At 44.5% G+C, this 24137-nt stretch overlaps 2 protein-coding genes across 3 annotated transcripts in view; one reads left to right on the top strand and one right to left on the bottom strand.

Annotated features, from left to right (window-relative positions):
• Positions 1 to 284: 284 nt before the first annotated feature.
• Positions 285 to 9561, bottom strand: KIF20A (kinesin family member 20A). Of its 2 annotated transcripts, XM_025386973.1 has the most exons (20): positions 9087 to 9551; positions 8444 to 8629; positions 6833 to 6859; positions 6770 to 6778; positions 6553 to 6672; positions 5828 to 5966; positions 5520 to 5707; positions 5303 to 5432; positions 4930 to 5124; positions 4714 to 4825; positions 4539 to 4607; positions 4192 to 4335; positions 3893 to 4058; positions 3621 to 3785; positions 3351 to 3490; positions 3100 to 3202; positions 2591 to 2789; positions 2255 to 2346; positions 1881 to 2018; positions 285 to 906 (listed from the first exon to the last, which is right to left on the bottom strand). In XM_025386973.1, the coding sequence occupies exons 2-20, from the start codon at positions 8606 to 8608 to the stop codon at positions 589 to 591; spliced, it is 2619 nt and encodes an 872-aa protein (XP_025242758.1). In that variant the 5' UTR covers positions 8609 to 8629; positions 9087 to 9551; the 3' UTR covers positions 285 to 588. The 2 variants fall into 2 exon arrangements, with proteins under 2 accessions (XP_025242758.1, XP_025242757.1); XM_025386972.1 differs by having other exon boundaries at positions 6770 to 6859; positions 9087 to 9561.
• A 6-nt stretch (positions 9562 to 9567) lies between these two features.
• BRD8 (bromodomain containing 8) overlaps positions 9568 to 24137 on the top strand; it is a 42596-nt gene continuing 28026 nt past the window's right edge. The window contains 15 exon segments of the mRNA XM_025386971.1: positions 9568 to 9694; positions 10621 to 10717; positions 16080 to 16149; positions 16794 to 16843; positions 17027 to 17149; positions 17274 to 17354; positions 17775 to 17839; positions 18830 to 18849; positions 18851 to 18967; positions 20092 to 20236; positions 21384 to 21593; positions 21999 to 22279; positions 22913 to 23365; positions 23667 to 23760; positions 23947 to 23993. Of these exon segments, the coding sequence (XP_025242756.1) occupies positions 9676 to 9694; positions 10621 to 10717; positions 16080 to 16149; positions 16794 to 16843; positions 17027 to 17149; positions 17274 to 17354; positions 17775 to 17839; positions 18830 to 18849; positions 18851 to 18967; positions 20092 to 20236; positions 21384 to 21593; positions 21999 to 22279; positions 22913 to 23365; positions 23667 to 23760; positions 23947 to 23993 (1872 nt within the window). The 5' untranslated portion in view covers positions 9568 to 9675.

Below are 24137 nucleotides of genomic sequence, written 5' to 3'. Positions count from 1 at the left end.
AGTAGAGACGGGGTTTCACCATGTTAGCCAGGATGGTCTCGATCTCCTGACCTCGTGATCCGCCCGTCTCGGCCTCCCAAAGTGCTGGGATTACAGGCTTGAGCCACCGCGCCCGGCAGACACTTCATCTTATGTTAAGGAAGGTTTAGAATATCTAATACGACTTGAATTCATCTGTTACTAAGCCTTCTTAAGCAAGCTGTATACTAGTTACTGGTCTCCACTGCCATGCCTTTTCAAGGTTCCCATGGTCCAGAATGATGTTTGATTCTCAATTTTTCTGCCCCTTTTATAATTTGTTTTAATGATTTTGCTACATTTTGAATTCAATAAAAAATGTGAACAATAATATCTTTAATATAACTGTTTTTGTGTGCATAGATACCATAGAAGTAAATAAAAAAAAAAAAAAAACCCATGAGATTACATAGGTGGTTATAATATAAAAGTGGGAAAAAAGCTAGTGTCTGAGTATTGCATCATGGATATAATTCCTGATATATGGTAAAGCATAAAAGAGACCTATTTTTTCAGGAGAGTAGCTGACCCACCTCAGGGCCACGACTGCTCTTCTCTTTCCCCACAGCCTTAGTACTTTTTGCCAAAAGGCCCAGATTTGAGTAAAGGGGAGCGCCGTGAGCGTAGGATCCGGGCATAAGGGCTGCAGTCTGTTGAGCTTTGGCAGGTTGGTGTCCGGGGAAGTAAATTTCGAAGGAATGGTTTCTTCCCTGGTGGTTGTTGGTTTGGTTGCTGGTTTTCCTGGTTGGCACCAAGGCGCTTTTTGGCAGAAATCTGGCCTTGGAGTTTTAGCACAGTATGATACTGCTCAGCAATACATGCTGCCTTCTTCCGAAGGTCCAGTTTCACTAGTACCATGTTGTTCTGCAGTTCAGCCAGAGTCTGGTCCTAAGGAAGATCAATAAAGTTAGAGAAAACACTTTTGTCTGGTATATTAGAGAAATGAGAGGGCTAAGGGTAATACATACCATCCATTACTAGTTACTAACAACTGTTTCTTAAAAGATTAAAACTCTTTAAGGTCAGAGCTTATAACTGAATAAGGGGACATTTTTCTGAGAACAAAACATAAGCAGTGCTGAATAGGACATCTTCTAACACATAAGGTAGCTTGAGTAAATTTAATTTCTAAGTGCTTCAGTCTCTAGATATCAAATTAAATGTTGAGTTTAAGATATACAGTTTTAACATTTTACTATCTCTGGAATCAGGATGCATTTTTTTTTTTTTTTTTTTGAGACGGAGTCTCGCTGTGTCGCCCAGGCTGGAGTGCAGTGGTGCGATCTCGGCTCACTGCAAGCTCCACCTCCCGGGTTCACGCCATTCTCCTGCCTCAGCCTCCGAGTAGCTGGGACTACAGGCGCCTGCCACCACGCCCGTCTAGCTTTTTGTATTTTTAGTAGAGACGGGGTTTCACCATGTTAGCCAGGATGGTCTCGATCTCCTGACCTCGTGATCCACCCGCCTCGGCCTCCCAAAGTGCTGGGATTACAAGCTTGAGCCACCGCGCCCGGCCTGGATGCATCTTACTGATGAGAAATGTCATAGCTAAATTGTTACTTTTTTCTTAGTAGTACATAAAATAATGGTTTCTTATAATCAGTAGCATTTTAGATGAAATATGACAGTAACTACTTCCGTAAGGTGACTGTGACAGAAAATGCCTATAAATTACTTAGCACAGTGCCTGCTACTTAGTAAATGCTTAACAAAGAATAGTTATTTTTACTTTGCAAATATATTGCTCTCACTATAAATTCAGCCTAAAAATCTTTACCTTTTTCTTCTGGTCCTCTTTCCTTTCTCACATATACATTGGAGTGGGCTGGGAGGAGAAAAGTGGGTATATAATTTGCCCTAACCTGTTTGATTAAGATGTCATCACAAGTGGTCAAGGCTTGACGAAGTTTTCCTGCCCCAGTGCTGTGGCAACAAGCTCTCTCTGCTGATTGGAGAGACTCACCAAGTTTCTGAAGCTCTGTCCGCAACAGCCTTATATTCTGAAAAAGAGGAAGTAGGAATCATATTGTAGCCAAGAGCAACCAGGATAATGATCTGGAGGGGTCAGGTAGCCATTTGAAGAGAAGTAAAATTAGAAAGGCTAGTCAGCTGAGTGAAATAGCCACTTTCCCGAACTGTGCACAACGAACATCTTGTCTTCACATGAACCAGTGATAGAGTGTTGCATGTGGGAAATTACCTTAGGTAAGAGTTTGGTAAACAGAAATGTAATTACCTTCTGGCCCTCTTCTAACTTCTTGTCCACATCAATGGTGAAGGGCTTGGCTGAGGGTGGTGGCTCTAACATTTTCTGATACTTATGCAACTCTGAGGGAAGGAAACAGGCAATTTAAAATATGTGGGGGGTGTTTTAGCCTTGGACTAACCTCTTTAACTAACAGTAGCTTGCAGCAAATATAAAAAGTGAGGCTATGTGCATCCTAGATTGAAATGTCAGGGGGATGTAGCTTGCAGTTTAGGAAATTATGTTACAGCAGGAGTTAGAGGGCCTGGGTTTGAGTAACAGCTCTTCCCTGAACCACTGTTGTTTCCTGCCTGTCTCTTTCCTCACCTTCAGTGGTGGAGTTTAGCTCTGCTTTGCACTGGTGTAATTTAGCTTTAACCTCCTGAAGCTGCTGGGTGGAGGCAGAAGCTGCCAACCTTTGTGACCGCCGTAGGGACAATTCAGACCCTGATTGCTGATGGGCCACTGACTGTTGTCTGGCTTCCTGCAAGAGAGCTTCTAGCTCTTCAATCTTTTCATCCCGCTCCTAAGAGGGAAGCAGAGAGCACAATTCTTTGCAGAGCCAAAAAAATACTGCCAAGACAGATGACTGAACAAACAAAGCACTTGTGACACTGATCCCTTGAAAACCTTTTGTTAGCACTTAATACGATTTCCTGGCCAACTAAACCCTTAATTCACCAAACATAGGTTGAACCCAAAGCACTATGGGTAATAGAGAAAAGGGAGTTCTATATTCCTGCCCTTACTGGAGTAGTTTATAAAATCGCTTTACTTCAGGCAAGCTAGTGATGGAAATCTGAGCAGCTAATTGGAGCTGGATCAAGGCAACTCACCTGAATCTCTTCTTGGTAAAAACTTGTCAGTGACTCCTTGAGGATATTTAGTTTTTCTTCATACATTTCCTCTAATAGTTCCTTTTGGGTGTCCAAATGTTCACTGTCAGAAACAGAGGAGAAAAGAGAAGTAAGTGAAGGTTCTGAGGAGTGAACTTGGGAAACAGATCTTGAGGCACAACTCCACCTAACTCCTTACTTCCCACCCTCTGTCCCAGGTGACAGAGCAAGAGGGGTCACTCAGCTAGTACCTGCACCACTGTTCCCGCTGTTGCATCTGTTCTACCATCTCATTGCAAATTTCATCTCGGAGATGCATCTCCAGCTGCAGCTTTTCCTGTCGTTCCTTCAAAAGCAGTGTCTTCATGGCTTCCACTACTTGCAGGAGCTCCTAGGAGAGACACACATGTCAGAGGTCATCAGACACTCATGCCCTCAAAAGGCACAAGCCCACCTGGAAGGCACTATGGAAAAATGTGTAGCTACTAAGCTGCTACACTAAAGCTTTCTTGTATTCTCACCTCTTTGCCATACATGGAGATGTCAGTTTCATTTTCAATGTCATCATCAAGGCCTGCGTCTGCCTTAGCTCCTTTCTCTAAGCTGGGGGGTGCCTGAAGACTATGTTCCTTGATGAATGAGTGCAGGGATGGGAATCCCAGTTGCATAGGTGGGGCATGCACAAGCTAGAGGGAAAAAAAATATCTTACTTGACTCCGTAAGTAGTCCCTAGGAGCTTTCTTAGAGTTACTAGTTCCAAGTGAGCACACCCATCACACCTCTGGCTTCTCACCTGGCTAGCAATGGCTGAGAACTTGGCCACATGAAGAGTTTCATCATAGGTAGATGCACAGGGATTCACATTGACAATCATGCAGGAACGGCCTCGGCCTGTGAAGAAACCTTGGAACACTCGAGTCAACTTGCTGTCACGGAAGGGAACCAGGTTCTGCTTTGACCTGGCAGAGAATCAGAGATAATAGAGCTGTGAGCAGAACACCAGTCCTTTGGGTATCCTAGCACCATCCCCACTGGTGACCAGGAAGTCTCTTAGCAAATTTCTGAGCCCAGGGCTTATAGTCAAAAGCTCACCGGTTCTGCTGATTTTGACGAAGGGCAGCAATACAGCGGCCCAGGGTGTGCAGAGAGGTGTTAATGTTTCCTGCTTCCTTCAACCGTTCACCACTCTTCTGATCTTTGCAGCGCTCTGAGCCAGCCAGATCACAGAGTGACAGCCTAGAGTGATGCACAGGATCTGACATAAGGGCCTCACATGTTGAGCCTTCTGGCCCTTTTTGTAATACTGGAAAGGGGATGGCCCACTAAGAATCTCTGTACCCAAAGAAAGAGAACAAGTAGTTCCCCTAAGGATCTCCTCCATGCTTTCCCAACTATCATGTATGGCCAAGAAGCCCACATTTCTAAATGGAAAAACTTACTCGCTGATCTTGGGGACTATATCTCCTTCCCCCTGAAGGTGTAGGATCCTGATTGAGAAGATGCTGTGACTGGAAGTTAAGAAAAACAAAAAGTCATTGCACATCTTCCATAACCAGGCAGAGGACTAATGTTTCCTGGAACACAGTGAAGAGTTTATTCTTACAATCTACTCACCTGCGGCTGGAATTCTGGTTGAGGTGGGTGCTAGCAAAGCTCTGGTTCTTACGACCCACTTTCAGGAGCTTCCAGGCCTCCTCAGCATCTTGCACATGAATCCAGTTGAGATCTGGGGCCAAAGGAGAGGGGTGTAAGATGGGAACATCCAACTCTTGCCAGTCTCTCCCCAGTTGCCCTCCAGCGTTCATGCCAGCTTCCCCCATGTTCCTTTACCTTTCACATAGGGATTGCCATTTTGATCCTCGCATAGCCGCAAAGTCTGCCTCTTGCGCTGTTGGCTAGGTGGTTCTAATAGGTCATAAAGCAGTTCGTTGTAGATCTCAAAGAACGAGACCCAGACGGAGAAGCGAATGTCTGCCGGGACAGGTACTGGGGCAGTGTCTGGCTGTGCCCATCGGTGACTTATTTCTGGGGAAGAAGCCAATGTATAGGGCATCAATGTAGAGCAGTTCATCTCTCTTTTGGCCTGCAGGGGCCTTGGAAGGCACACCTCAGATTGCAACCTCTGGTCTGTACTCCTGGCAGCTATTAGGAACAGGGAGTGAGTTCCTACTATTTCTTGGCAGAGCCCAGTCATGGTACATACCATCCAGCTGGCTACTGCTGGTACATTGACTGATAGAAGAGAGCCCAGCAATGCCACTGTCAAAGCTGGTGCTGGTACCTATCCGACTTTCAATGTAGACACTCCTCTTCAAGGAAGTGGACAGCTCCTCCTGGAGGGGCACAGGGAGAAGGTAAGCACAAAACTTCCCCGAGATTTGTACCCCCTGCCCCCACTGCCATGGATATCAATGCTTTACCTCTTGGAGGCCTCCATTTAGCAGGGACAGCTTCTTCATTTCCTCCTGTCGGATCTGCTTGCTGTCTAGCCAGATTACCTCATTGGAGAGCAAGGGCTTTAGATCAGGTGTTGGATGAAGCTGGCCTTGGAGGCTATTGAAGATCAGCGCCAAGGACCGGGGGAGAATCCCTCCATCCTTGATGGTACCTGGAGGCATATGATGGACAGCTGAGGCAAGTGCCCTTCTTCCCCTAACTCAGAGTCTCAAAAGGTAAAAATAACACCATTACCAGCCAATCAGGAATCCTGTGAAGTCTTACTACTCACCTTGAATTGTGTGGGTTTTCCCTGAGTTAGTGACTCCATATGTATAGATAAGCCAGTTCTGCCCTTTGAGTACATCCTTTACCATCTCCTTCACAGTTAGGTTGAAGAAGGATGCTTGTCCCACTTCTGGCCCAAAGATCTAGAGAGAGACCCAGTTTTTTAGAGGCCTATCCTTCATCTCCCACTTGCCTCCTGTGCAGAGCCAGCAGATATATTCCTTCTTGAGTGGTTGGCTCTGGAGACCACTCAAGCAGCTTCTTCCTGCCAGCTGTTCCCTAAACATTGAGGACTCAAGCACTCTCTGCTAGTCCATCTTTCAACCAAATCAACAAACACTTAAGGAATGCTATGCCCTAGGCCTGATGCTGCACACACAATGGGGTAATATAATGGCCCACAAGCGTGGGCTTTGGAGATACATGGATCTAGACTCAGGTCCTAACTCTACCAGTGTCTAGCTACATGGCTTCAGCAATATTACATTCATTGAGCCACACTATCCTTGTGAGGAAAATAAGGAAATAATGATAATAGCAATAGAATTTTTCAGAATTGATATACATATGTTGCTTGACACATTGACCAACACATAACTAGGGCCCTCAAAATTGTAGGTGTGCATATACAAGGAACTCACAGTCAGGTAGAGAAGCTTTCCCTCTAAAGAGGGAATAAAGTTGCCCTTACATGTTGGTCCTTTGTTCACAAACCAGTACCCTTCATACCTGGGAAAAGGTGAACCTGTGGGTGGCTTGACCAATTCCCCGCTCATTGCTCTTCAGGGCAAAAGAGTCCTTGGGTGCTTGTAGAACAAGGGTCTCCACATTGTCGATGCGGACACAACCCTAAGAAGGGAGAAAATACAGTTGTCACAAAAGGCATTCCTGGGAATCTTTTGTACTGCATCATTTCACCTTAAATCCTCCCTTCTCAGACACTTACCTGATCTTCCTGTCGCTCCAACTCTGAAGGTAACAAGGGCCTAACCCTCAAGTATACTTTCACCTTCTCCGTACTGTCCTCAGATGGAACCTGTGGCAGAATTCCAGCCCAGAACCACAGATTAATTTCAGCAGCAAATGGGCAAACAGTAGTTTCTAGGAACCATGATAACAGTACCCCATTTCACCTCAAATGTCTCTGTGCAGCTACTCTTTGGTTCCACAATCATTCCAACCCACATGGACATTTTTACTACTTTGTCACCCTTCCCTGTCTCATCATTATCCTGCAAACCTGGCTTGCCACACCAATGATCTGAGTTAGAATTTATTGACTGGTATGAAAATTTGTATGTGATATTAAAGCAAAGCAGAGGCAAACACACTTGAATTTGAGTCCCAATTCCATCACTTAGTAACTATGAGACCTTGAACTATGAGTTCTTGAAAGTCTTTGCCTCAATTTCCTCATCTGTAGAATGGAGTTAATAATAGCACCCATGTCATTAATTCAGCAGATACTTAGACGCTGGGCGCAGTGGCTCACGCCTGTAATCCCAGCACTTTGGGAGGCTGAGGGGGGCGGATCACCTGAGGTCAGGCGTTCCAGACCAGCCTGGCCAACACAGCAAAACCCCATCTCTACTAAAAATACAAAAATTAGCTGGGCTTGGTGGGGGGTGCCTGTAATCCCAGCTACTGAGGAGGCTGAGGGAGGGAGAACTACTTGAACCCGGGAGGCGGAGGTTGCAATGAGCAGAGATTGTGCCACTGCACTCCAGCCTGGGCGACAGAGCGACACTCCATCTCAAAAACAAACAAACAAGCAAACAAACAAAAAAACCCAAAAAACAAAAAAAAACCCGCAGATATTTAGAGTGTCTACTATGGCCTAGGAACTGAGAAGCTCTGATAGTCCATAGTGAGAGACATCATCAAGGACCATGCTGTCATGGAACTTTTTAAGTCTCTAAGAGAAACTCTATAAAAGCACAAAATGTGACAATGTATGTTAATGTTTAGCATAGGACCTAGTACAGTGTTTCTCAACCAGGGTCATTTCCACTCCAAAGGCCATTTAAGCAATGCCTGAAGTGCCTGAAGACATTTTTTGATTGTCACAAATGGGAAGGCACTACTGACATCTAGTGGGTAGATGTCAGGAATGCTGTTAAACATCTTACAATATACAGGACAGATCCCTACAAGAACTGTCGAGCCCCAAATGTCAATGCTGTGATGGAGAAACCCTGGCCTAGCAGGAAAGCTACAACAAATTGAAGCTATGGTGATACTATCAAAACCTGAACATACATTCCACTTACATAATGCCTATATGACCTTGTGCAAATTATTTAGCACAACTGGGCCTCAAGGCAAAGAGAGATAACTATTATTCCCTGAGAGATTAACTGAGAGCATGCACTTGAGGGTATTTCATTAATGCAATGCAAATAATAGTTCTTCTGGACACACAACTCTTAATTTTTTTTTTACTTGTCATGCCCTTAATTTTTTTTTCTTTTCGTAGCCATTTTGTCCTACATGCCCCTAATTTTGAATTGATCTCTCAAACCTTCAGGATTGCTAGTCTTTGACCTCATACTACCGTGTATGGAGAACTATTGACCTGAGGATGTCACTTTCTGCCCCAGCCACTCCCCAGTTCCTTTACCTGCTGCTTGTCCTCTAGGGAGGTAGAGATGACAGAGCAGTCTGACAGCAGGTTCTTGCGTACCACAGACCCCAGATCTGCAGCTGTGGACTCAAACATGGGAGAGACTACGACATCGTCATCGGACAGCAAGCCCGCTGGCGGAGAAAGGATCCCTTGCGACATGACGGCAGGGGCAGCCTAGGTCTAAAAAGAGACCAAAAAGTGGGCAGGGAGAAGAACCTTTAGGGACAGAAGGGGCCGCGAATTTTAGGTAATAAGTCCCTTGCCCCAGGACACCGGGTCCCGCTCCCTACTTCCTTTCCCCTCTAATTATCGGCAAAGGGGAAGGGAAGGAGAGAAGTTCACTTAATGAACAATTGAGAGAAGTTTGAGGTTGCATTTCTGAACGCGAACAGAAGTCCACAGAAATCTGGCTCCAAAAGCAGAAGGCCAGGCCTAAAGTAGGGCACCTCGCCCGCCGGTGCTGTGGAGGTGGTGTCAGGATCCCTCGGCTCCTTCTCTAACCTCAACCCAAGGACCACCGTGAGAACAGAGACGCAGCATTAAGAGAAAAACAGATGGCTGCAGTTCCGATTTCTTAAAGCCTATTCCGCGTGGGCAAGAGCTGGTAACCCGGGCTCCAGCACAGCCGCACACTCACCCGAAGACGTGCCACTTGCTCCTCCTCGGGTACCGGCTCACTCACACCTAGTCGCCGAACCTGGACTTTCGCAGCCGGAGAGCACAACTCCGCCCACGAGGTGCAGCTTTGTTACCGATACAATATTTTAAATTACGCGCTGCGTTCGTTCGGCCAATGAGATAGGGAAGTCTGCAGCTACCAATCCGCGTAAGGAAAAGGGGCGGGTCCGACTGGAATTCCAGTAGTTTGCATCCGCTTGACCTCTCAGATCTAATGTGGGTCCGGGTTACCAACTGTCGCGGTTTAGGAGTTATTTCGCTTGGGATTCTTCCAGCTTAACCCTTTTTCTTGAACCTTAGACATTTCTTACCTAAGAACCCTAAAGGAAATCTTGAGGCTTCAGCCGCCAACCCCTGTCCTTCCTTAGCAAAAATCTTAAAAGGAGTGCACAAGATAACTGGTTTAAGTTGCTTGCTTTGTCTTAGGGGAAAAAACGACATTTCCCAGGAGGCACCGCGAACCAACGCCGGTACTCTACTTCCCAGAATTCCAGGGTTTCGGCCCTACCAGACCGTCTCTCCTCAGGGTTGGAGACTTCGGGGCCAAGATGGCGACGGGAACGGGCAGTGAGTATCTGAGCAGGTTTTGCGTGAAAGGCCTTTGTAGATCCGAGGCTAGGCACCATATTTTTGTTACACGCTTAGGAAGTGGGAGAAGTGGTTTGCTTGAGAGCTCAGGGTTTTCAGAGACCTGCGCTCCACAGCATCGTGAAGACCAACGTTTGGGGGCCCAGAAATCTGGGGTCTTGTTTCTCAGGGAGGGAGCGGAGGTGTGAGAGAAGGAGCTTAGTGAATCCTAGTGTGTTAGGAGCCCTTCGGGGTAACCGTAAAAGCACTCTAGAAACTTGGGCGTGCAGACGAAAAGATGTTATGAGCCAGACGGAGTAACCGGCACCTCAAAGAGCCATTCATTTTTTGTCCGACGTTTGTGAGGCAGTGGAAGTGGGGCCTTTTAACCATGAGCTTTTCTTGCCACTCAGGAAATTGCATCTCGGGGATTTCAGCCATTTTTCTTTTAGTGGACTGAAAAGGTCTTTTAGGCCCGACATTTGGAGTAGAGGATCTGAGAGAAGTAAACAAGTTTATGCTAAGAGGGAGGCGGGGTTGTAGGAGGGGCTGGCCGCTCGGGTTCCTGGGAAATAAGCCCTGAATAAGTTCAAACTGGAATAAAGTCCAGTATTCTTAAAATTGGGCTTTTAGGGAGAACTGCCTAATCTGACATTCCCAATTTTTTAATAAAGCGGAGCTTCAAGCCGTGGCGTTTTAAGAAATAAAATGTTAATAATTCACATGCAACAAATTGGTACCACGGTCACTGGTGATACTTCACTTGGAGAGGTGAAAATCAAGATTTGGTGATAGTAGCTCACTTTGTCCTAACAAGTTGGAATATTTTGTATTAGGCTTTTAGTCCCCTTTTTGGGGATTTTGGAGCTTAGCACTACAGTCTCAGTGGTTGCTTCCAAGGCTTTTTTTTTTTTTTCGTTTCCCAGAACACAAGCTGCTGAGTACTGGCCCCACAGAGCCATGGTCCATCCGAGAGAAGCTGTGTTTAGCATCTTCTGTCATGAGAAGTGGAGATCAAAATTGGTAAGCTATCTAGGATGTCAGCTTTTCTGGGTCTTAGAAATTGTTAGATACTCTTTCACATTGGTAGATTTCTGTAGTTAATCATATTAAGCTGTAAGTAGACTTTCTTTTTCTTCTTCCCTTTTTTTTTTTTTTTTTTTTGAGACAGTCTCCTTCTCTCGCCCAGGCTGGAACGCAGTGGTGCAGCCACGCCCAGCTAATTTTTTTAGTTTTTAGTAGAGACAGAGTTTCGCCATGTTGGCCAGGCTGGTCTCGAACTCCTGACCTCAGGTGATCCACTGGCCTCAGCCTCCCAAAGTGCTAGGATTACAGGCGTAAGCCACTGCGCCTGGCCATGCCTGGCTAATTTTGTATTTTTAGTAGAGACAAGGTTTCACCATGTTGGCCACGCTGGTCTCAATCACCTGACCTCATGATCTGCCCGCCTCAGCCTCCGAAAGTGCTGGGATTACAGGCGTGAGCCACTGCTGCCGGCCTTTTTTTTTTTTTTTTTTTTTTTTGAGACAGGGTTGCACTTTGTGGCCCAGGCTGGAGTGCAGTGGTGTGATCTTGGCTCACTGCAACCTCCATGTCTGAGGCTCAAGTGATCCTCCCACCTCAGCCTCTTTAGTAGCTGGGACTACAGGTGCACACCACCATGCCCAGATAATTTTTTGTATTTTTTTGTAGAGATAGGGGTTTCATCATGTTTCCTAGGCTGGTCTTGAACTCCTGGGTTCAAGCAATCTGCCCACCTCAACCTCCCAACCTACTGGGATTACGGGTGTGAGCCACCAGGCCAGCTGTATTTTTTTTTTTAAACAGCTTTATTGAGATATAATTCACATACTATAAAATTAACTTACTTAAGATGTACAATATAATGGTTTTTAGTATATTCACAGTTGTGCAGCCATCACCACAATCTAATTTTAGAACATTTTCTTTATTTGTATTTATTTTTATTTTTTATTTTTTGAGGCTCTTGCTTTGTTGCCCAGGCTGGAGTGCAGTGGCGCAATCTTGGCTCACTGCAAGTTCCGCCTCCTGGGTTCATGCCATTCTCCTGCCTTAGCCTCTCGAGTATCTGGGACTACAGGCGCCCACCACCACGCTCAGCTAATTTTTTTTATTTTTAGTAGAGACGGACTTTCACCATGTCAGCCAGGGTGATCTTGATCTCCTGACCTCGTGATCAGCCCACCTCGGCCTCCCAAAGTGCTGGGATTATAGGAGTGAGCCACCGCGCCTGGCTGACATAACGCTTTTAAGGTTCATTCTTTTTTTTTTTTTTTTTTTGAGACGGAGTCTCGCTCTGTCACCCAGGCTGGAGTGCAGTGGCCGGATCTCAGCTCACTGCAAGCTCCTCCTCTCGGGTTCACGCCATTCTCCTGTCTCAGCCTCCCGAGTAGCTGGGACTACAGGCACCCGCCACTTCGCCCGGCTAGCTTTTTGTATTTTTTAGTAGAGACGGGGTTTCACCGTATTAGCCAGGATGGTCTCGATCTCCTGACCTCGTGATCCGCCCGTCTCGGCCTCCCAAAGTGCTGGGATTACAGGCTTGAGCCACCGCGCCCGGCCAAGGTTCATTCTTATATAGCATGTATCAATACTTAATTCCTTTTTTAGCTGAATAATAATCTGTTGTATGAATATACCAAATTTTGTTTATCCATCGCTTGATAGACAATTGGGTTGTTTCCACTTTTTGACCATTATGAATAATGCTGATGATATGCACATTTGTGTACGAGGTTGTGGACAATGTTTTTAATTCTCTTGAGTTTTTTATTCAAGGAGTGAAATTGCTGGGTTATGTAGTAACTCTATTATGTTCGCTTTTTTTTTTTTTTTTTTTTTTTGCAGACAGGGTCTCACTGTCACCCAGGCTGGAGTGCAGTGGTGCAATCTTGGTTCACTGCAACCTCTGCCTCCTGGGCTCAAGTGATTCTCCGGCCTCAGCCTCCTGAGTAGCTGGGACTACAGGCACATGCCATCATCCCCGGCTCATTTTTGTATTTTTTGGTAGGGATGGGGTTTTGCCATGTTGCCCAGGCTGGACTTTTTTTTTTTTTATAATTTAAGTATTTATGTTTTTGTAGAGACGAGGTCCCACTATGTTCCCCAGGCTGGTCTCCAACTCCTGGCCTCAAGTGATCCTCCCAGTTTAGCCTCCTGAGTAGCTGGGACTACAGACCCTTGCCGTCATGCTTGGCTGATTTTTTGGGTTTTTTGTCACTTGTTGCCCAGGCTGGTCTCGAACTCCTGGGCTCAAGTGATCCTCCCACCTTAGCCCTCGAAAGTGCTAGGATTATAGACGTGAGCCAACACTCCCAGCCAGAACTGTCATCATTTTACCTTTCTTGGTATCAGCCCCTCACCGCCGTTTTTTTTTTTTTTTTTTTTGCATCATCCATTATGAATTTAACTCTCTTGCCACATTGATAAACAATTCAGTACTTTGCTGATTGTCATGCTTCCTAGCATTTTGTGTGTGTGTATGTGTGACGGAGTTTCGCTCTTTTTGCCCAGGCTGGAGTGCAATGGCGCAATCTCGGCTCACTGGAACCTCTGCCTCCCAGGTTCAAGTGATTCTGCCACCTCAGCCTCCCGAGTAGCTGGGACTACAGGCCTACGCCAGCATGCCTGGCTAATTTTTGTATTTTTTGGTAGAGATGGGGTTTTGCCATGTTGGCCAGGCTGGTCTTGAACTCCTGACTTCAGATGATCCACCTGCCTTGGCTTCTCAAAGTGCTAGGATTACAGGCGTGAGCTACCACACCTGGCCACTGCACATATTTAAAGCATAAGATACGGTACTTTTGAAATATATATACATCTGTGAAACTATCCACAATTAAGATAATTATTATAGTATCCGTTAACAGATGAACAGGTAAAGAAAATATGAGATACACACACACACACACACACACACATATACATATTTATATACACAATGGAATACTATTGAGCCATAAAAAAGAATTAAATCCTCCATTTGTGATTCCATGGTTGAGCCTGGAGGATAGTATGTAAAGTGAAATAAGCTGGACACATAAATACCATATGATCTCAGTTACATGTAGAATCTAGGAAAAATTACAGACCTCATAGAACTAGAGAATAGAATGGGGCTGGGTGCAGTGGCTCACATCTGTAATCCCAGAACTTTGGGAGGCCAAGGCGGGCAGGTCGCTTGAGATGATGAATTGGAGACCAGTCTGGGCAATATGACAAAACTGTGTCTCTACAAAAAAACATAAAAATATTAGCTCGGTTTGGTGGTGTGTGCCTATAGTTCCAGCTACTCGGGAAGCTGAGATGTGAGGATGGCTTGAGCCAGGGAGGCAACATAAGAGACCCTGTTCCCTACAAAAAAGAAAATTAGCCAGGCATGATGGTGCATCTGTGATTTCAGCTACTTGGGTGGGGCTGCAGTAGGAGGTTGCCTAAGCCTCAGAGGTGGAAGCTATAGTGAGCCATGATTGTGCCATGAAGTCTGGGTGACAAAGTGAGATACTGTCTAAACAAAAACAGTGTGTGTTTGTGTGTGTGTGCGTGTGTGTATACACATCACATATATTTGTGTGTTATGTGTGTGTTTGTATATTCATATGCGTGTGTGTGTGTATATATACACAGATGTGTGTACATGCGTACTTATATACATATATGTGTATATATAAAAACTAAGCTCATTTTTAAACAAAATAGGTAAACTGGTTTAAAATAGAATTTAATCTGTATATTTCCTCACATTTTTATTAGATAGTGTTAAGAATCCTTTTTTTTGTTTTGTTTTTTGAGATGGAGTCTTGCTGTGTCAGCCAGGTTGGAATGCAGTGGCACAATCTCAGCTCACTGCAACCTCCACCTCCTGGATTTAAGCGATTGTCCTAGCTCAGCCTCCCGAGTAGCTGTGATTAAAGGTGCACGCCACCATGCCTGGCTAATTTTTGTATTTTTAGTAGAGATGGGGTTTCACCATGTTGGCCAGGCTGGTCTCAAGCTCCTCATCTCAAGCAATCTGCCCTCCTCAACCTCCTGAAGCGTTGTGATTACAGGCCTGAGTCACCACGCCCAGTCATAGAAAAATAGTGTAAGAATACTTTAGTAAAAATTTTTAAATTTTATTATTTTATCAGCAGATTCTAAGTCATAAGGTTCAAAATTATATGCAATGGCTTGCTCGCATTATTGTCCCCCATCTACTGGTGTTAGCAGTTTCTTGTGTCTCTCCAGCATTAATTTTATGTGAGCAAATAAATACTTTCTTTTTCCTCCTCATCCCCGTCATTTTTTAACACAAATGATTATATACTATACATGCTGTTCTTTTTTTTTTTTTTTTTTTTTTTTTTTCTTGAGACAGAGTCTCGCTGTGTCTCCCAGGCTGGAGTGCAGTGGCGTGATCTCCTCACTGCAAGCTCCGCCTCCCGGATTCACGCCATTCTCCCGCCTCAGCCTCCCAAGTAGCTGAGACTACAGGCGCCCGCCACCACGCCCGGCTAGTTTTTTGTATTTTTAGTAGAGACGGGGTTTCACCATGTTAGCCAGGATAGTCTCGATCTCCTGACCTCGTGATGCACCCGCCTCGGCCTCCCAAAGTGCTGGGATTACAGGCTTGAGCCACCGCGCCCGGCGCTGTTCTTTTTTTTGAATGGTGGAGGGGGTGGTCTCACTCTGTCACCCAGGCTGGAGTGCAGTGGCGTGAATTGGGCTCACTGCAGCCTCTTCTGGGCTCAAGGGATCCTCCCACCTCAGCTGCCCAAGTAACTGAGACCACAGGCTGCAGGTACGCACCACCACACCTTGTCAATTTTTTTTTTTTTTTTTTTTTGTAGAGATGGGGTCTCCTTGGGTGGCTTGAACTCCTGGGCTCAAGCTGTCCTCTCACCTCTGCCTCCCAGAGTGCTGGGATTATACGCACGGCCCATTGCACACCTCGCATTCATTGGCATCTTTTTTTTTTTTTTTCCTTCTTCTTTTTGAGACAGAGTCTCACTCTGTCCCTAGGCTGGAGTGCAGTGGGGAGATCTTGGCTCACTGTGACCTCCGCCCCCCCCCGTGTTCAAGAGATTCTCCTGCCTCAGCCTCCTGAGTAGCTGGGACTGCAGGTGCTTGCCACCATGCCCAACTAATTTTTGTATTTTTAGTAGAGATGGGGTTTCACCATGTTGGCCAGGATGGTCTCGATCTCCTGACCTTGTGATCCACCCATCTTGGCCTCCCAAAGTGCTGGGATTACAGGCGTGAGCTACCGCGCCTGGCCATTGGCATCTTTCTTATTCCAAAGTTTGAACTCCAGGCCTTACACTCTCAGCACACCTCTCCTATTATTTTCTGCTTGACGTGTAATAAAGCTTTCCTCATTTTGTAGGGTATCAGTTAGCAGAGCAATCAAGCCCTTTGCAGAACCTGGCCGCCCTCCAGACTGGTTCTCTCAAAAAGTAAGTTCCCAAGCAAGTGCTCTTTTAGAGCAGTCTTTGGGTTGTACAGTAGGTTCTCTACCAGGCCCTGACTTTTAATTACAAAGCTTTTATACCATGATGTGGAAAAACAGTTGAGAATACACCTTTTTCTTTTTCCTACTGTTTGCTAATCCATCCATGTATGATCATATTAGACCTTTCTTATTGGTGTTGCATAACAGTTAAGAGCCCAAGCTTGGGAATTAGATCTGAGTTCATTATTACTGCATCTAAAAACTTTGGGCCATGATCCTCTGTTTTTTCATTTGTAAAATAGAGATAAGAGTTGCTTCAGGTTTGTTGTGAAGTTAATTCAGGTAATACATGTAAAACATTTAACACAGTGCCTTGCATGTGGTAACTACTTAGTAGATATTAGCTATAAATATTGGCAGTTAGGTTGCCTTTCCCCAAATGCACAAACTCCAGTCCATAAGACGCCGTTTTTCTGTGTCTTGTTTTGATTATTTTGAACTGATTTGATTATAAAGTTACTTGCCCTCCTAGTAAACCACTCCCATCTTACATATAGTTCTCTTCTCTAAATCTTACTCTAATCTCTTGAAACTTTGAAAGGTCATTTCTTTCCAGGCTTGCTCATCATATTTTCACTTTTTTTATAGCATTGTGCTTCCCAATACTCGGAGCTTTTAGAGACCACTGAGACACCAAAGTGAGTACAAAGCCAGGTACTTCAGCCAAATTTCTTTAGTGGAGAGTATTTACTGAGGAATTCTGGTTTATACTTACTTATAATACTGGGTGATATAAAAGTGGTAAAAGCAAGTAGGAGAGGGGATAAATGTTCTCTTACTCGAATATGAATTTTTTTTTTTTTTTTTTCAATTTTCCACAGACGGAAACGAGGTGAAAAGGGAGAAGTGGTGGAAACTGTTGAAGATGTCATTGTTCGGAAACTGACTGCTGAGAGAGTTGAGGAACTAAAGAAAGTGATAAAGGAAACTCAGGAGAGATATAGGTACTTATCAGAGAGAATGCCAAAAGATTGAGAAAGACATAGGGGCTGTCTTCTGGTACTGGTTGGAACTTTTTAAATAGCAGATTAAAAAACCTAGTCTACCTACCTCTCTTTCTTCCTATAGACGGCTAAAAAGAGATGCAGAACTAATTCAAGCTGGACACATGGACAGCAGACTGGATGAGCTTTGCAATGACATTGCAATGTGGGTTATATTATATTGTTCTTCTGTGCCTCTTTCTTTTTACCCTCTTTTCTACTCAAGTAATCTGGCTTATTTCCTCCAACTGCCATTCATTTAGACTTCAGACAGATTCTGGAAGGGGAAAGCGCAGAGTGGCTTGGTGGCTGGGAGTGGGGAGTGAGTCCTAGAAGGTAATGTGATGGAACATTTCAGTATGAAAACATAACTTAGTTCTAACTTAAAAGTGGCTATAGTTTACCTAGGTGAAGAACTGTCAGTTAGGCACTATACTCCAGTTCCCTGTTTTGCTGGTTAGAATTCCTGATTAGGCCTTTCTTCCAGAAAGTGCTGGCCTGGCAAAAAAATTTCTTTGTAAGGGTTCTGTGAACTCTGGGGAGGAGCCAGAGCTGTCTAGCATCCAACCATTAATTCCCTGTTTAGGAAAAAGAAATTGGAAGAAGAGGAGGCTGAAGTAAAGAGGAAGGCTACAGATGCTGCATATCAGGGTAAGCTGGACCTAGTATAGCTGTTTAGCAGTTAATTGCACAGTACTGCATGCTAAGGACAGTTGGACTATTTTGTAACATAGAATCCATTGATTTAAATTTACTTGCAGTTTTCTCTTCTACTAGAGTAAAAACATCCCTTAATGTCTAAGAAGAAACTCATAGAATATGAGTTGTTTTCAGATCTCACTAGACCTTAAATTAACTTTAGGATACAAAGGCTTGATAAGAATATATTCAACATAATGTTTTAGAAGTCAAGGGCCTGTGAAAAGATTGAGAATAGCTCAGTCATTGGATGAGGGGAAAAATTTAAGCATTTACAACTCTAGGAATACATGCTGTGAGCCAGTGAGGTCTTTGCCTGTTTTTGTTTTTGTTTTTCCCCCAGGCTGAGTTTTGCTCTTGCTGTGCAGGCTGGAGTGCAGTGGTGTGATCTTGGGTCACTGCAACCTCCGCCTCCCAGGTTGAAGCGATTCTCCTGCTTCAGCCTCCTGCGTAGCTGGCATTACAGGTGCCTGCCACCACGCCTGGCTAATTTTTGTATTTTTAGTAGAGATAGGGTTTTGCAGGCTGGCCTCAAACTCCTGACCTCGGGTGATCCACCTGCCTTGGCCTCCCAAAGTGCTGGGATTATGGCCATGAGCCGCCGTACCCAGCCTCCCTGTTCTTAAAAGCAGAATATTAATAAGTTGCTAAAGAGAATATTAAAGGGTGTTTAAACTACTTTCCCACTCCAAGGACCTTTGGGATAATTAAGTAGTTTGAGATTGTTAAAGGAGATTGCTTAGTGTGAAAATTGCCCTTAGGAAAAATTATGCTAAAAAGTTATCCATCTCCAGAAGTGTTAAAGCTTTCTAATTCAGACTCATTGTGTTGCTTTACTAATGCAGCATTCCTATTTGTCCTTTATTGTATAATAGTAGAATAGTGTCAAGTTTCATTTATTTAATCTTGAAGATTTGAACATTGTTCTCTTTTATGTTCTAGCTCGTCAAGCAGTAAAAACACCCCCCCCGGAGGTTACCCACTGTGATGGTTCGCTCTCCTATAGATTCTGCCTCTCCAGGAGGTGATTATCCACTTGGGGACTTGACTCCAACCACTATGGAAGAGGCTACCTCTGGGGTGAGTATATTTCCTTCTGTGGGAATTGATAAGTGAAGGGGCAATAAGCCAGCAGAGCTGAGTGATGAGGAAACCACTTTTGGCCTAGAGGCAACTTCCTCTCTTGATCTGAATGCTAAAGACTTAATTTACCCTGTTCTGTGCTCTGAGATAAGATCGGACCTAAAAGCATTGAGGCTTTTGACCTTTCTGAGAGATAGGTAAAAAACTATTTTAAGGAATTGTTTCATACTAGTCTTATGAAATTCCTGCGAAATAAGGGACAAAATCCTTGTAATATTGGAGTTCATAAAAGGCAGGTTGGGTGGGATGGTTGAGTCATTGTGGGTTTGAGTGGATGAAGGAGAAGATTGTGGGGAAGAAAAGTATGGCTAAGAGCAGGAGGGATAGAGGGTTTCTGGGCACTTCCACTCAGGACTAATAAAATAATAGTTAGACACACTAACCCATACAGATTAGTAGGGAACCTTCCATAGTTTGAGAAGTCAGATAAAGGTTCTCTGTTGTCTCTTAGGTAACCCCCGGGACTTTGCCGAGTACCCCAGTCACCTCGTTTCCTGGGATTCCTGACACCCTTCCTCCAGGCTCTGCACCCTTAGAAGCCCCCATGACCCCAGTAACAGATGATTCACCCCAGAAAAAGATGCTTGGACAGAAAGCAACTCCACCCCCCTCCCCTCTGCTGTCAGAGCTCTTGAAGAAGGGCAGCCTCCTGCCTACTAGCCCCAGACTGGTATGGAGACTTCTGTGGGTGTTTGAGAGCTGTGGTGATTTAGTACTTGGAAGGGAGTGCCTGGGACCTAAAATGTGACATGGGGAATAAAAGTTCAAAAGAGGAAAAGATCTCCTAATTAAATGTTAATTTTTTAAAAATACAGTAAGTTGATAGTACCCATGGGTCCTGAGGTATCTGAATCACAATTATTTTGGTTCTCTTTTCCAGAGAACTCTTGTCAGATAAGTTTTGAACATTATAGTTTAGAGTTTCCCTTGAGTCTTAAATTATTCTCCGTGGATATTAACTATTAGTTCTCATGAAGTTTGATCAACTGCTGGAGCTTTGTTGGGAAATGGTAGTAAAGGAAAGCTTGAGTGTAGCCTTCACCTCTATTCTTCCCTGGTAGGTCAATGAGAGTGAAATGGCTGTGGCTTCTGGCCACCTGAACAGTACAGGTGTCCTCCTGGAGGTAGGCGGGGTCCTTCCCATGATACATGGTGGGGAGATACAGCAAACACCCAATACTGTTGCAGCCTCCCCTGCTGCGTCAGGTAAGTTACCACTTTTCCTTTACAACCTCAGAGGTGTTGAACTTGACATTGACTCAGTTTCACTGTTTGTTACTAAGCAGTTGTCAGTCCTAGATTTAAAGCCCAACTTTTTCTAACTTTTTTTTGGAGCTACTTTACCTGATAAACAATGTAGTCTCCATATTATAAAGCCATCTGTCTTCAAGATATTGATAGCCCTGATTGACCACTGCATGGATATTGAGAGTAATATTGAGCTGCTTTCTTAGGGCTTGCAAAATCAAGGTACTAGAGATACCTAAGATTATAGAATAGTGGAATAAGGCCTGCTACACATTGGTTTTGTGACCTTGGATAGGTAACTTAGCTTTTGAGCCTCAGTTTCCTTTTTTATTGTAACATATATACTTCACAAGGATGTGATGAGAATTTAATGAGGTAGAAAGTATAAAGCAGGGAAGGAAAAAAAGCTCCATAGAATACCATACAAACCTTATTGGTATTTGAATGGTGTTAAACTTGGGTGGTTTTACAATATGCTGAACTTCAGCAGAAGTGACAGATTTATTCATACCAGTTTTTTGTTTCTTGATGATTAATTTTCCTCTGAGGAAGAATTACCACCTTTTTTTTTTTTTGGAGACAGAGCCTTGCTCTGTCGCCCAACCTGGAGTGCGATGGCATGATCTTGGCTCCCTGCAATCTCCACCTCCCGGGTTCAAGGGTTCAAGCAGTTCTCCTCCCTCAGCCTCCTGAGTAGCTGGGATTACAGCGCCCGCCACCACACCTGGCTAATTTTTTTTTTGTATTTTTGTATTTTTAGTAGAGGCAGGGTTTTACTATGTTGCCTATGCTGGTCTCAACCTCTTGACCGCAAGTGACCCACCTGCCTTAGCTTCCCAAAGTGCTTGCATTACAGGCGTGAGCCACTGCATCTGGCCTCACCACCCATTTTTTATATATGTTGTATGTTCTAGTGCTTTGGTTCATTCCTAACTTAAGTAAGGTTAGAGAGGGTAAGGATATAGATGATGAACTTACTCAGTGCAGGAGTTGCTCTCATCCTTTGAGACCAAAAGAATTTTCTTAGTTGAGTCTTCAAGTAGCTATTGCTTCTTGTTTATGTGCTTTCTTCTTACTTCATTTTGTGTACCTCTTTATATGTTAGGTGCTCCCACTCTTTCCCGGCTTTTAGAAGCTGGTCCTACACAGTTCACCACACCTCTTGCTTCCTTCACTACTGTTGCCAGTGAGCCTCCAGTTAAACTTGTGCCACCCCCTGTAGAGTCTGTGTCCCAAGCTACCATTGTCATGATGCCTGCGCTGCCAGCACCATCCTCTGCTCCGGCTGTCTCCACTACTGAAAGTGTAGCTCCAGGTGCGTCCCTGAGCAGCCACAAGGTCTAAAATTTCATTTCGAGCTTGAGTTAGAGAAAAATGACCAAGAGCATCGGCTCCAATTCAGATGCTGCTTCTGTGTTCTACATAGACATGTGCCATCTTTATCCTTAGAAATAAATATCCTTAGATATGAGAAGAGGTGGGTGGGCATTTATGTATTGCAGGAAGACGCTAAGTGTACAAATGTGAGCAGGCTTGAGATTATGTTCTCACCTTTCTAGATAAAACTGGGGAGAAGAAAACATAGGCACATGTATGATGACTCTTTCTGATCTTAAGTGTTTGGATATTTGACATCTGTCTATAGCGCTGATGTGATCTCAAGGTGGTCACTTTGTACCCAATAAGCTTCTGAGATGGCTTTTCTCTTTCTATTATTCAGTGAGTCAGCCCGATAACTGTGTTCCCATGGAGGCTGTGGGGGATCCGCATACTGTGACTGTTTCCATGGACAGCAGTGAAATCTCCATGATCATTAATTCTATCAAAGAAGAGTGTTTTCGATCAGGGGTAGCAGAGGCCCCTGTTGGATCAAAGGCTCCCAGCATAGATGGGAAGGAAGAATTAGATCTGGCTGAGAAGATGGATATTGCTGTGTCTTACACAGGTGAAGAGCTGGATTTTGAGACTGTTGGAGACATCATTGCCATCATTGAGGACAAGGTAACTATTCAGTGAAGCCCCAGAGAATCTCATGGGTCCTACATAGGCTTCTCTCTTCAGCCTCACTTTGCTGCTGCTGTTTTTTTTTTAAGAGACAAAGTCTTACTCTGTCATCCAGGCTGAAGTGCAGTGGCACGATGTTGGTTCACTGTTACCTCTGCCTCCCAGAGGTAATTCTTGTGCCTCAACCTCCTGAGTAGCTGGGACTACAGGCACGTGCCACCACGCCTCACTAATTTTTTGCATTTTTAGTAGAGATGAGTTTTGCCGTGTTGGCCAGGCTGGTCTCAAGCTCCTGGCCTCAAGTGATCCACCCATCTCGGCCTCCCAAAGTGCTGAGGTTACAGGCATGAGCCACCATGCTTGGCCTCTTTACTTCTTACAGTAAGAATTACTTAACTCTGCCCATCTCCATCTTTGTAGCCCTTTGGTGCTAACATACTAGTCATCTCCCCAGGCCTATCCATGTTACTGGTTTGCACGGAACAGGTGCCTGTTCATTGTTTGCCTCCATTACATGGAAAAAATGGAGAGAAAAGCTGCAGATTCAAGCCATCACATTTGATGCTAACAAAAATTGAGGGACTTGAGCTTCTTTCTGTGACCTCAATAGTCTTGTGTTTTGTGGGACAGGTAGATGATCATCCTGAAGTGCTGGATGTGGCAGCAGTGGAAGCAGCACTGTCATTTTGTGAAGAAAATGATGATCCTCAATCCCTGCCTGGCCCCTGGGAGCATCCTATCCAGCAGGAGCGGGACAAGCCAGTACCTCTCCCTGCACCAGAAATGACAGTCAAGCAAGAGAGACTGGACTTTGAGGAAACTGAAAACAAGGGAATACATGAACTGGTGGACATCAGGGATCCCAGTGCAGAGATCAAGGTGGAACCTGCAGAACCAGAATCAGTCATTTCAGGGGCTGAAATAGTAGCTGGAGTTGTTCCAGCCACAAGTATGGAGCCACCAGAACTCAGGAGTCAGGACTTAGATGAGGAACCGGGAAGTACTGCAACTGGAGAGATTGTTGAAGCAGATGTTGCCATTGGGAAAGGCGATGAGACTCCACTTACAAATGTGAAGACAGAGGTACTTAATAAAGATCAGGGGCTGGGGAGATGGAGGGTTATACCTTAAGTAAGAAGTGATAGCTTAGGTTTTTTGGTTTTCCAGTTGCATTCCTGAGTTCTGACATGTTTGATGGTCCAAAGCCCATAGGCTGTGATTAGTGTTATATATACTTATTCCTGTTAAGGTGACCACTGGAGTCACATTACATGAATAGGACTTAGAATTTCTTCTATGGTCTCATTATCATTGAAAAATAAAGTTGTGTGAGCTATAGTGATTTACCAGTACTTAACGGTGTTTTTTCTTTTCTGGTTTTCAGGCATCCCCTGAAAGCATGTTGTCTCCATCACATGGCTCAAATCCCATTGAAGATCCTTTAGAAGCAGAGACTCAGCACAAGTTCGAAATGTCAGGTAAATAAAGTCCTCTTTAACTAACTTGAAATCATTTGCTTTGGCTTCTGAGGGATTGTGGGTTGTGGGCAAGTAGAGGAGGTAGAACAGGTCAGCATGGAAAGGAGAGCTGCAGGGGATTATGGTCCATAGGAAGGGGAAGGCTAAGGTGGAAAAATCTTCAGGTAGTCTTTCTCTCCTCTGCAGACTCATTGAAAGAAGAATCAGGGACTATTTTTGGAAGCCAGATAAAGGTATTTCAGACTTTTCTTTATTCCTCTTGCCATGTGATTAGATTTCCCTATAGCACTACTTTTTAATGAATTTCAGTAAAGTCACATTTTTATTCTCTGATAAGAGACTGGTATGGAGTTGTGTGGGGAAAAGCTGCAGTAGAC

The sequence above is a fragment of the Theropithecus gelada genome, chromosome 6 (assembly GCF_003255815.1).
Source record: "Theropithecus gelada isolate Dixy chromosome 6, Tgel_1.0, whole genome shotgun sequence".
Taxonomy (NCBI): domain Eukaryota; kingdom Metazoa; phylum Chordata; class Mammalia; order Primates; family Cercopithecidae; genus Theropithecus; species Theropithecus gelada.
This window is presented reverse-complemented; position numbering and strand designations above follow the sequence as displayed.

Bases quoted from the DNA above. Each gene is read 5' to 3' on its own strand.
- KIF20A (XM_025386972.1), bottom strand. From the start codon at position 8,608: ATGTCGCAAGGGATCCTTTCTCCGCCAGCGGGCTTGCTGTCCGATGAC. The intron at 4,608-4,713 runs GTGAGTAGATTG...CTTAACTTCCAG, and splicing joins AACCAGAATTCCAGCCGCAG to TCACAGCATCTTCTCAATCA. The intron at 3,203-3,350 runs GTACTAGCTGAG...TGTTTCTGACAG, and splicing joins CAGCGGGAACAGTGGTGCAG to TGAACATTTGGACACCCAAA.